We start from the raw sequence: 13,044 nt of genomic DNA on the forward strand, positions 1-13,044 counted from the left end.
GGGTTTGAACCGCCAGCCTTCTGGTTAGCAGTCAAGTGCTTTAGCCACTATGCTACCAGAGCTCCTAAATTTGTAATACCAAAGGATTGAAAACAGCCATAGAGCAGTAAGGGAATTAGTTGAGTAATGGGCTATTCATTTAACAAAATTAAAAACTAAAAGTATGAAGATTTTATAAAAATATAGAAAATGCTTATAATACAATATAAAGTGTTACACAAACTCACTGCCTTCAAGTTGTATCCAACTCTTAGTGACCCCTCCTTGGGTTTCTGAGGTGGTGTCACTATGGAAGTAGATTGCCCAATCTTTCTTACAGGGAGTGGCTGGTGGGTTTGAACTGCCAGCCTTCTGGTTAGAAGTCAGATGACTTAGCCACTATGCCATAGACAATAAAATTATGTGTACATTATGACTGCATTTTACATGTGTTTTATACATTTTAAAAGTAATTATATTAGAGGAGTGACTACATTGTGGGATTTTTGCTTTCCCTAGTTCCTAAATTTCCTATAACTTTTCTAATAATTGTTTGATTTTCGTTTTATACATTTCATTTCCTCTTGTGCATCTTGGGATCCCTTTTGCAAGCTTTAGGCTACCTAGCTGCATTTCTAGGTCATTTTTCTACCCCTTTTCCTCAAAAATGTCTAATTTTATATAATTATCTTCTGATTTTAAGATATCTAATATTATAAAATCTCAGGACCTCAAAAGTTTCCATTAACACCAGGTTTCAGGAGAGACTCAACTCTGTAAGGTTTGGAAACAATGCAAAGAGCTTGACCCAGAAGTCACTAGAAAGTTTGAATGAAGAAATGCCCTGTGATATTTGTCCCTTTTATATAACTCTCACATCTGAGTCAGGTCACTCTGCGTAGAGCACTCTATCAGAGGGTAACAAACCAACGCAAGCACATGACTCATTTTGGGCAATTTACTTCCATAGTGATACCGCCTTGGAAACCCAAAGAGGGGTCACTGTGAGTCGGAGCCAACTCCACCTCAGTGAGTTGCATGGTTGATTTGACATCCACTGTTTTTTGCAGGCATGGCAGTTCCTCGGGATAACCCAGGCTGAGAATGAAAATGAACAAGCAGCTATTGTCGCCCTCCAGAGGTAGAGGAAGCTAAGTGCAATATTGTGGTCCTGGGGGACACTCGTTAATGCAGTTCTTATGTTTTAGACTTGTCTTTTGACTTATTTAAGTCCATTGCTTATTTAGGTCCAAGCTTCAGTATTTTTAAAAATTCGCCCAGGTATTCTGAACTGCATCCAGGATTGAGAACTTCTCCACCAGGTGCTAAGAAGTTTCTGGAACACTGAGACCACCCTAGGGAGATGTTAAGTACTGCCTAGGGCTTGCTCCTCAAAGCCTTAGCCATTGGATAGCAGCATAATCACCTGGGAGTTGGTTAGGCCTGTGTGCAAAATCTCCCCCAGGCCACTGTGCCAGCATCTGCATCTAACAAGATCCCCAGGTGATTCCAGTAGATGTCAAGGTTTATCTAGTGGAACAGCATGAGGAGCTGCAGTAGCCTATGCCTCCTGGAAACACTATCACTAGTCCGGAAACATAGGAATTTCCCCATCCTTTGCAAAACAGTTCTCTGACAGTCTTTCATCTCAGAATATCCAAGTTTAGTTCAAGTCAGTTTGCTTTGGGACTGGACTATATCCAGAATTAAAATAGAGCAGAATTAAAATAACAATCTCCCCTATTTCTCATCAGATTAACTACTAATAAATTATGTGGAGGGATAAGCCATATTTTATAGAACTTACAGTTTTAAAACTATTAATTAAAATGGCCTAAACTGCCAGTCGCCAAGATGACCTTTAGCTATTCTAAAAATATGCTTTGTTCCCAATTTTACTGCAGATAAATATGATGTTTTCAAGGGACCTGATATAAATAAACCAAGCAATGTGTTTGCAGTGTTAATTAATAAAGACTTCACATTTTCTAAAGAACTGACGGACTCTAGTTCAAAAAAAAAAACCTGAAATAGCCTCATTTTGTTTCTTTTTGCCCTCTTTCAGGTGCTTAGAATTACAGCCCAACAACCTGAAAGCTTTGATGGCTCTGGCTGTGAGTTACACCAACACTGGCCACCAGCAGGATGCCTGTGAAGCGCTCAAGAATTGGATTAAGCAGAATCCAAAGTACAAATACCTTGTGAAGAGCAAGAAGGGCTCTCCAGGCCTCACCCGGCGGATGTCCAAGTCTCCAGTTGATAGGTATCCTCCTCATTATATTACAGCCAATGATAAACACCCATAAACACAATTTATCACCTTAAAGATAATTAATGAGCCTCAGATTGCCACCACCACCATCACCACCACCTGCTCCAGGATGGTTTACAGGACATCATTCTGCTAGAAGAACAGCTCCAATTAAAAAGATTGATCACTGATGCTAGAGCCAGCCTTCCAACACATCATCTATATTATGGACTCTCACAAATGTTTATCTGGGCACCCTGTTTTAAAGCCAGATACTTTGGACATATAATTCACTTCAAGCCAAACCAAACCAAACTCAACTGCTGTTGAGTCGGATCCGACTCACAGCGACTCCTACTTAGGTTTCCGAGACAGTATCACTACAGAGGTAGATTGCCCAACCTTCTTTCCGAGGAGTGGCTGGTGGGTTTGAACCACCAGCCTTCTGGTTAGCAGTCAAATGCCTTAGGCATTATGCCACCAGAGCTCCCAATTCACCTAAAGTAAATTATAATGAGTACCGATGTGCCAAGTTGTATAACATGGAAAAATGGAGATCCTAGCCTCTAGAAATTTTGTTTCTATCAGCAATAAATCATGATGCTAAATCATTTCGCACTAGGGCCTCAGGAAACTTAGTTGTGGGGTTCTCTACATTGGCACTCATAGGTCAATGGAACTCTCTTGTGAAGACCATATTCAGCCTCTATCTGTGTATGACAAAATCAGCAGGTATTTTCAACATGAAGTATTGACAGTCCTTCCATTAAGCTAAGGTTATTTTCAGAAAGCTTTTTCTAGTCTGCTGTTGTAGTTCTGTTGTTGTTAGGTGCTGTTGAATCTGCTTCGACTCATAGCAACCCTCTGTACAATAGAACGAAACCCTGCCCGGTCCTGTGCCAGCCCCACAATCCTTGCTATACCTAAGCCCATCGCTGCAGCCCCTGTGTCAGTCCATCTTGTTGAGCGTCTTCCCCTTTTTCACTTGACCCTCCACTTCAGCAAGCCTGATATCCTTCTGCAGAGAAGGGTCCCTTCTAGCATGTAATGAAGAGAAGTTTCTTGGAATAGAGAGCCAAGTGGCAAATTTTTTTCTGTTCAGACAATTTGAATTACAAATCTAATGTTGCCCCTTGTAGCTCTGTTCTGGAAGGAGTGAAGGAATTATACCTGGAAGCTGCCCACCAAAATGGAGATCTGATTGACCCAGACCTACAGACAGGTCTGGGGGTACTGTTCCACCTGAGTGGAGAATTTAACAGAGCAATAGATGCATTTAACGCTGCCTTAACGGTTCGGCCAGAGGTAAGTGCACACACAATAACAAACCATACGGTTCTCTACAAAAAATAAGTTTCACAGGCTATACTTGATACTTTTCTGTTCTGCTTTCTTTATTTCCCTACCTCTGATGATTTAAAGTTCCATTACCCATATGCTCATTTGACTGTTAATATTTAAATACCTAAAATATAAGCATTAATTGTATGGTAGCATCAGAGGGTTGGCAGCTGTTTGATGAATGAAAGTCATTTCACAAAGTTGTCCATTAAGATTTTTTAGTAAGTCCTAAGCCCTTGGATAAATTTTTCATCATCTTCCTTCCCCTGCAGGCAAACATGAAGTTACACTGTCACTGTGACTTACACTGGTTGTTAGAGCTCTGTTTTTGTCACCAGGACTATTCATTATGGAACCGTCTCGGGGCGACCTTGGCGAATGGAGACCGCAGCGAGGAAGCCGTGGAGGCCTACACACGGGCACTGGAGATCCAGCCAGGCTTCATTCGGTCCAGATACAATCTGGGAATAAGCTGCATCAACCTGGGTGCCTACAGGTGAAGTATAGCAGCAAACTGAGAACCCAAAGCCATGCTCAAGGCTGAAGCTGAATAACCTGAAAGGTTGTTTCCAAGTAAAGATGTCTCCTTTTGTAGGAGAATGTCTACTTGAATTAGTCACAGTTCTCCAGAGAAACAGACCCAGTAAGATATATTTGGGGCAGGGGCAAGGTATGGATACTGATGTCTGCATATATGTGTGTGTGTGTGTGTATTGTTGTTGGTTGCCATTGAGTCAGTTCCAGCTCGTGGCAGCCCCATGGGTGTCAGAGCAGAACTGTGCTCCACTGGGTTTTCAAGGCTGTGACCTTTTCAAAACAGATCACTAGACCTCTTCTAGGAGGTATTTCTTGGTGGGTTTGAACTACGGACCTGGCAGTTAGTAGTTCAGTGCTTAACTATCTGTGGTACACAGGGACTCCTGTGTGTGTTCATGTGTGTACGTGTGTGTGTGAGAGAGAGAGAGAGAGAGAGACTGATTTTAAGGAATTGGCTGACAAGACTGTGGAGGCTAACAAGTGCAAATAATCTGGGCAACCGGCTGACAGCTCTGGCAGTCTTGGGTCTGAGATAATTCAGGCAGTAAGTTGGAAACTCCAGCAGAAAAGCTGCATTACAGTCTTGAGGCAGCATCCTTCTCCCACAGGAAACCTCAGTTTTTGCTTTTAATGGCTTCAACTGATTGGGTAAGGCCCACCCACACTGTGGAGAGTAATCTGCTTCAAAGTCAACTTATTTAAATATTAATCACATGTAAATATCTTCATCACAACAACTAGACTAGTGTTTGACCAAACAACCCCTAGTTGACACGTAAAATTAGCCATCACACTTCTCCTGTTAAGGTTAAATGTAGATCCTTCAGGTTCTGAGGCTTATTTAAGCAGAACTATGTGTTTTAGTGATTCTCAAGCTTTAGACATCAGGAATTCCTTGGGAATCTTGTTAAAGTGTAGATTCCCAGAGCTCTTCTCCAGAGATTTGGATTTAGTTGGCCTGGGTTGGGATAAGTTATCTAGGTTTTTAATAACCCCAAGGTCAACAATTTGAGAACTCTTGCCCCCATTTAACCCTTCATTTCCCAGGTAAGGAAAAAAGAACCATGATGGGGAGGGACGACAAAATGAAGAACTTCAGAAGGTCCCAGGGCCAGTTTGGGGCAAAGCACAGCCAAGAATTCAGATTTCCTAACCTGATTTACTAATACAATTATCAAAAAAAAAAAAAAAGGAAAAGTAGGGGGAAAGAGAGAGTAAAAGAAAGGGAAGAAAAAGATGCTGAGTTTATAGCTTAAAATATTTTTCTCATCCTCCCATTATTAGTTATTATCATGCAGGTCGAGATCCTTTCCATGTTTTTCCATTAATGGGACCATAAATGACTATTATTTCTTTTGAGTAATGAAAGTGTGGGTGATTTTTTTCTCCCTGTTTTATTTTTTCTGTTTGCTAAATAAACAGATATTACTTTCATATATAGAATTGTAAAAAAAATACTCAATTTAAAGCCCCACCAAAAAAATGTGAAGTCTTTCTCATTCTCAGAAAGAGCTAGACTTTCAGACTCAGACAAGCTCACACTCACCCCATAGCTCTGCCTTTTACTGGTTTTGAACATAATCCTGAGCTTAATTTCTTCACCTGTGGGGAAAAAAAAAAAGAGGGTAACAGTACCCATCCTGGAGGATTATTGTGCAGGTTAAGTGTAGTTGCCCAGCTCAGAGCAGATGCTCAGTACCTAGTAGCCATTTATTATGATAATTATTACCATTGCCATCATCATCAGTATTATTGCTATTATTTAGATCAGTCATCAAAGAGCTACATAACTAGATTGCATTCTTTGACACTTGAAAAATTGCTTTTCCTGCACTGCATGTGGGCATTGTGCATTTGGCAGATATTGTGGTCTCAGACACTGGTTGATGCATTTTTACTAAAGAATCTTATATAGAGTAGTAATCATTGGATTAGACTGTGCCCTTGTAAGAGGATCTTTCTCGGATCAGAGCCAGAAAGAGCTGAGTGATGCCTAAGCAGTGGTTTGTTTGTATTTTCTGGTCACTGAAATGTGCCGCTGTCAGAGCCATGCCACCTCCCTTACATCAGCTGCGGGAGGCTGGATGATGCCTGTTTGGTACACTAACATCATTCCTGGCTTCAGCTGATTTTCCTAACTTAATTTCCTCTTTATCCCTTTTATTCATTTATTTTCCAAGCACGTTGTGTATTTTATAAGGTACTTTAGATCTTCTTTTTTTCTTTTTAGACAAAGGGATATGTAAATAAATAAAAACCAAAAAACCAAACTCACTGCCTCCATGTAGATATACCCAATTCAACTAAAACCAAAAAAAAAAAAAAACCCAAACTCAATGCCATCGAGGCTTTTATAAAGCTTTTGGATGAGTTTTTCTCCATTGTAACTTCTTGATGTAGAAAACATCAAGAAAAAATACTTCCTTGGCATTCAGAGTTATAAGATTCAGCACGGCAACTATTTGCAGACGACATGAAAGTCCATGACATGTAGAAATGGATGACTTTTTTGAGGCATGAATTTAAAACCTTCATGCAGAAAGTCTAGTGAAGAAAGTCAACTGTAGGACTGTAAGATAAAATACAGGATCCCCAGTTAAGTTTGAATTTCAGATAAATAACAAATAAGTTTTTGATACAAGTATATACCGTGTATTGCATGGGACATACTTATGCTAAAAGTTGTCCACTGTGTATCTGAAATTCAAATTGAGGTGGGTGTTCTGGATTTTCATTTGCTAAATCTGCCCAGCCCAATCAATTGGCTATTTAGGAATATCTCCACTCTGCTTTGTTATGTTTTCATGTCAGATGTTAGAAATCTCATGAAGTGATTGATAAATATTTTGTGTTTTATCCTGAGGAAAAAAAGACCATTAGCATAGCATTTAAATGAATTTTGAAAAGGAATTAAATGTATGCTTTGGAAATAACAGCCCTCAATCCAGACGTGGCACAGAAGAAAGCAGGGAGCTGGTACAAATAATTCCATATCCACAAAAATCAAGACCTCTGCCTGAAGAACTGCAGGTGTCTCTGAATGTAGCTATAACACTTGCTGGTTGTCATCTCACGTTTTCAATAAAGAGGCAAAAACAAGCCCTATCCTAGTACTGCATACAATTGGAATAATGAAACTGTTGGTGTGAAATTTGTGTGTAGCTTAAAGTGTTACACCTTTGTCAATAGGCGCTCCAGAGTAGAATTTAGACCAATAGGTCTTAACCTTTTCAATAGTGAGAACGTGTTATTAATGAAAAGAAAAAAAAATTCATAGAGCAACCCTCATCCCCTTTATTAGTAGTATTTTTAATATTACTATGGCATTTAAGGAGCTCTGGTAGCATAGTGCCTAAGGCACTTGACTGCTGACCAGAAGGCTGGCGGTTCAAACCCACTAGCCACTCCTCAGAAGGAAGGTTGGGCAATCTACTTCCGTAGTGATACTTCCTCCCCAAGGAGGGGTCACTATGAGTCGGGGCCAACTCGACGGCACATAACAACAACATGGCAGTTAAGGTAGCTCTGGTGGCATAGTGCCTAAGGCATGTGACTGGTAACCAGAAAGCTGGTGGTTCAAACCCACCAGCCACTCCTCAAGAGAAAGATTGGGCAATCTACTCCATAGTGATACCTCCTCGGAAACCCCATGAGGGGCCATGATGAGTCAGATTTGACTGGCCGGCAGTGAGTTTAGTTTCTGGTTTGGTGGTAGTTTAGTTGTGGTGAGCATAGTGCCTAAGGCATTTGACTGCTAACCAGAAGGCTGGTGGTTCAAATCCACCAGCCACTCCTCAAAAGGAAGACTGGGCAATCTACTTCCATAGAGATACCACCTCAGAAACCCAAGGAGAGGTCTCTGTGTGTCTAATCAACTTGAGTTTGGTTTTTGAGTTAAGTTGTGTATCAACTTGGCTGGGCCTGGTTTTGAGTGGCTGGGCAGCTGGATGTAGTTATTCCCCATGATGAGATTAGTAATCAGCTCCATGGTGGAATCTACTGGAGTAGCTGAGTAGCTGCCTTAGAGAGGTGGTCTGCTTCCAGTATGTAAGAAGCAGCATTGAGAAAGGTCTCATCAGCTTTTTGGCACACTTGGACCCAGTGTGTAGCCAAGTCTTTATTCAGCAGCCTGTCATGCCCTGCTGCTCTTAGGACTTTTTCTGGACTTGAACTAGTGGCCTGCCATGTTGTCCAATAATCTTGGGACTGTGCCTTTTTACTTGTCAACCTTGGGTTGTCAGCCTCAGGAGCCAATAGCTGCCTGAGTTAAGAAAAGCTTCCAGTTCCAGTGGGTTGGGAGCAAGAGGCAGAGCTGAAGCCCAAGGTCAAGGAGCTTTCACCCAACCCCTAGACACTGACATTTTGAACTAGGTCTTCTAGCCTTCTAAACTGTAAGAAAATAAATCTCTGTTTGTTAAAGCCACCCATTTGTGGTAGCTTCTGTTAGAGTGGTATGAGGTGACTAGAACAGTTACTATAAAGAGGGATAGCTACTATAAAGTAATGCTTTTAAGTAATTGATTTTTGATAAATCATGACAGTGGACACAATTTGAAACTATTCATACATATATGTGCAAAATATTTTAAAATTATTCACACACACATATACAATCTTCTGAGTCCCCCAAAAGACTCTTAGTTTACAAGCTGGTGAGTAGGTTTAGATTCTCTTCATGAAAAACCCTGGAGCTTGCCTAATGAGGTCAAAAAAGAGTAACCAAACTATTTGTTTACTCTCCAACACCGTTAGAGATCACTGTGGCACCCTCTAGGGCCAGGAGCATGGTGAATGAGGGGATTCTCCAAGTTCCTCTTTTCCCCAATATTCTTATCCGCCCGGGATTATGTGTGGAGTCCCAGTCATCACCATTGGCGCCTCTACTCTGTGAAGAGGGATCCAGAAAGCGCACCCAGCATAGACTCCCTATCTGCACTGCATTATAAATGTGTGTCTCTTGGTTGATTACAAGAAACCAGAAGAACGGGTGGTTAGAACTCCCACCTCATTCTATTGCTCAGGTTGATACAACCGTTTCCCAATTGCCTTCTATTCGGGCAGATCTAACAATATAGATCAATAAATGTAATAAAAAGCCATCAAATGAATATCCTAGACTTAGAAATCCAGCTTTACTTTCTTCAAGGTTTTTTTTTTTTTTTTTTTTTTTTTTTACTAGATGCTTAATAACCACGAGTCCTTGAGTAATACAGGCTGTTAATGTGTTGGCTGTCAACCAAAAGGTTGGAGGTTCTGGTCCCCCAGATGCACCTCAGAAGAAAGGCCTGGTGATCTCCTTCTGAAAACTCAGCCATCGAAACCCCTATGAAACACGTTCTACTCTAACACACAGGGGGTCACTAGGAGCTGGGATCAACTCAAGAGCAACTGGTTTTAATAATAACTACCTTGCCAGGTTAAATGAGAGAATGTGTGTGTATGTGTGTGTGTGTGTGTGTGTGTTTGAGAAGCATAAAACTGATACAAATCAAAGTGGCATGATTATTCTTAGTGAGGGTCAGTTTGTCAGACACATAATACAAGTGTGGGGTAACATGGGGATGCTGAAGAGGGCAGAAGCAACAGGTCCATCTGACACGTGAGCACAGGGAGCAGAGTTAGGGAGGAGGAGTCAAGGAGCCGCTAGATGGACTTTGCACACATCTAACTCAGAGGGTCTCAGACTTTGTGTTCTCAGGACCCTTTTACACTTTTAACAGTTACTGAAGATCCCATGGACTTGTTATGTGGTTTATATCTATTGAGACTTATTGTATTAGAAATTAAACGGAGAAAAATTTTAATATTCATTTTAAAAAATAATAAACTTATCACGTTACCATAAGTAACATAAGTTTATGAGAACTAATTACTTTACAAAGCAAAAAATAATAATAATTCAGGAGAAGAGTGTCATTGTTTTACGGTTTTGTAAATTGCTTTAGTATCTTGTTTAGCAGAGGATTTTCACCTCTGCTCTTACATTCAGCTAGTTGGGATGTCACATGACAGGTAGCCTATGGAAAACGCTCCACTGTGGCGCCATGAGAGAATGAGAGTGAAAGGTCAAATAACAGCTCAGTGTTATCATAATACTGATTTTGACCTCCCTGATCCCCCTAGGGTCTCCCTCCAGACCACATGTTGAGAACTGCTGATCTAACTTAATGATAAGAGCTTTCACATAAATGAAGTCAACTGTGCTTTACAACAAGGTTTTAAAATGACTTCTTTGTCCCTAGTATATAAAGTCAGGGAAACTGAGGCTTGGAGAAATTAAGCAACTTTCCTACAACTGAATAACTTGGTTTCGAATCCAGTGATAACCTCAACTCTACCCCAGCTGTTTCCCAAATTTCTATCACTATTAAGAACATTTAGGCCACTTAGTTTCTAAAGTAGAACCAGATTCTTCCTCTTAAACCCCAGCTAAGGAAATCCCTAAATCCAAATGGTTGGAGAGTCCGTCTACCCAGAAGTGTGTCAGAATATAGGCCTGGCTATCTACTTCCAAAAACTCAGCCACTGAAAACACTATAAAGCACAGTTCTACTTTGACACATGTAGGATTGGCATGAGTCAGAATCAACTCGATAGCTACTGAGTTTGTTTTGTTTTTCATGGAACTCGCATCTGCAAATGGATTAAGTCTTCCAGTCATCCCTGCAGTAGGGGAAAAGCAAATGCATTTGCTGAGTTTGCAGTAGTTTTAATAGTACTCTTCCTCTCCCATATGATATTCCTAAAATACAAATAAGCCTTTTTTCTTTCTCATTCCACTATGTTTAATAATTACTTTTCATAAAAGACTAATGAAAGAATCAGAAAATTGTTCATTGGATTGTCCAAAGCACCATACACAGGTGATTTAGGATTTGGGACTGTTCAAAAAAAACAAAAAATCAAACTTGTTGCCATCACGTCAGTTGCAACTTAGAGCAACCCTATAGCATGGGGTAAAACTGTCCCATACGGTCTCCAAAGCAGTCAGTCTTCACAGAAGTAGACTGCTTCATATTTGCCTTATGGAGCAGGCCGTAGGTTTAAACCACCAACCTGTGGATTAGCAGCCAAACATTTAACCACTGTACCATCAAGGCTTCTTAGGAAAACGTCATCCTTTTTTTTTCCCCAGAGTTTGCTCCCTCTGAAAATTAGTTGCATTTAAAATGTGTGTTTTTCTACCCCCTTAGAGAAGCGGTCAGCAATTTTCTCACTGCCCTCAGTTTGCAAAGAAAGAGCAGAAATCAACAGCAAGTTCCTCATCCTGCAATTTCGGGGAACATCTGGGCTGCCCTCAGAATTGCGCTCTCTCTGATGGACCAGCCAGAGCTCTTTCAGGCAGCTAATCTCGGTGACCTGGATGTCCTCCTAAGAGCTTTTAACTTGGATCCTTGAAAGAAAAGGGAAAAGAAAAAGAAGAAGCCCTCATCTGTGTAATTGTCCTGAGAAACGCAAAACTATTTTATTATGAATTTCCAAAAGGATAAATCAAATGTTCAAAAGGCCATGGTCATGTAACCCAAGGGAGTTCCTACAGACAATGCCCGGTTTTTGTTCAGATCCAAAAGCACAAAATGTTGTCTATAGAGTTAAGGTTGGTCTTGAAGGAAGAATTGAAGACTCAAGACAAACCAAGATAAAGTGACTCTGAATACAGTACACTTCACAAGTTGCAAGCACGTTGCAAAACATGTTGTTTGGGTTTTTTGTCCCCAGTTGCAGCTGATGGCCCGGCAAAGGAACTTGCTCATGGAACACGTGGAGAAAGCAGTGCCTCGGATCATGGGATTCTGACTGTTTCTGAACTGTCCCTGAAGTTCCCCCTTTTACAAAATTGAACATAGTTTGGGCCATTGGTGCATGCACATATATTAACTCTTGACTCAAGAGAGGCGTTGCTTAAACCTGTTCTGATTTTAACTTTTCCTGTAGCCCTTTGATTCCAGAAAGGAAGCTTTGCTGGCAAAAGCAATTTTTGCACTAGAAATTTTTGCTGTTCCCAATTGAAACTTTTCTGGGACTGTCCAGATGCACTTTAATAGCTCATTTATGCCTTGCTGGAGTTTTGTTTTGTTGCTCCAATTTTTAACTTGGGAGTGAAAGATTTGAGAACTCAGCCTGGTTAGATCAACGGACCAAATAAAAATTTCTGAATAGTTTTTCATAGTTTAGCGTTTTGAAGGTATGTTTTTCTTAAAGCGGATATAGCATAGAGTATAAATATTTCAAACCCAGATCTTGTTCACATGCATTCTGGGACTGTATGAACTTGAGCAAGGAGACAAGGTACCATCTCTTTCAGCAGGAAGAACGTTTGATGTCATTGTGATTTTACTGAGTTCACATGAACTTGCTTAAGTGTCCTATGATACTGGCTTTCTAACTGCCCTGCACACAAATATTCCTTTGGAACTGTTAATATTTGAAATGATATTTCTTAAGAGTGATAAATACATTTTTCCTAAAAATTGTCTTCTTAGCTCCTAATAATCTGTACTGCTCACCCCTTTGCATTCTGTGAGATAGAAGAACAATATTTTCTGACTGAATGTCACTCAGTGTCAATGGTTTCCTATGAATGATGCATGCCCTTTTGGCTCTTATTTTGAACATGGATCGAATATCAAGAATTTTCTGTTAGCAGTGGTGTTTCATTTAATTGGTTACATCCCACTTAGCTCTTCAGTGTGTCATGTATGTTTGGGGCTTGAGATTATTTTGGAGGATAGCATTAAAAAAAAATTAGAATTATTTGCAAAATGCTGACCAAAATATAATTTTACCAATGACTACTTCTAGTAAGCTGCCTCCATTCTTCTTCACTTTGTCTCCTTCCTTCCTCTTGAACCTTCCCCAAAGTAGTCTGATGCTAACTTTTTCTTCCTATTCTTTGGTTAGTAATAGCTGGTTAAAGTCATGATTTGAGTTACCAA

The 13,044-nt window shown here is 40.4% G+C and overlaps 1 protein-coding gene across 1 annotated transcript in view; it reads left to right on the forward strand.

The window, feature by feature from the left end:
* Window positions 1–11,506, forward strand: part of PEX5L (peroxisomal biogenesis factor 5 like) — a 260,974-nt gene extending 249,468 nt beyond the window's left edge. Inside the window, exons 12-16 of the mRNA XM_007948257.2 lie at window positions 1,050–1,120; window positions 2,045–2,242; window positions 3,370–3,535; window positions 3,910–4,067; window positions 11,302–11,506. Coding sequence (XP_007946448.2) covers window positions 1,050–1,120; window positions 2,045–2,242; window positions 3,370–3,535; window positions 3,910–4,067; window positions 11,302–11,506 — 798 coding nt within the window. The remainder of the gene's footprint in view (window positions 1–1,049; window positions 1,121–2,044; window positions 2,243–3,369; window positions 3,536–3,909; window positions 4,068–11,301) is intronic.
* The last annotated feature ends 1,538 nt before the right edge of the window (window positions 11,507–13,044 follow it).

This window comes from Orycteropus afer, unplaced genomic scaffold (genome assembly GCF_000298275.1).
Source record: "Orycteropus afer afer isolate SDZICR_OR568_19922 unplaced genomic scaffold, OryAfe1.0 scaffold00210, whole genome shotgun sequence".
In the NCBI taxonomy this organism is placed as follows: Eukaryota; Metazoa; Chordata; class Mammalia; order Tubulidentata; family Orycteropodidae; genus Orycteropus; species Orycteropus afer.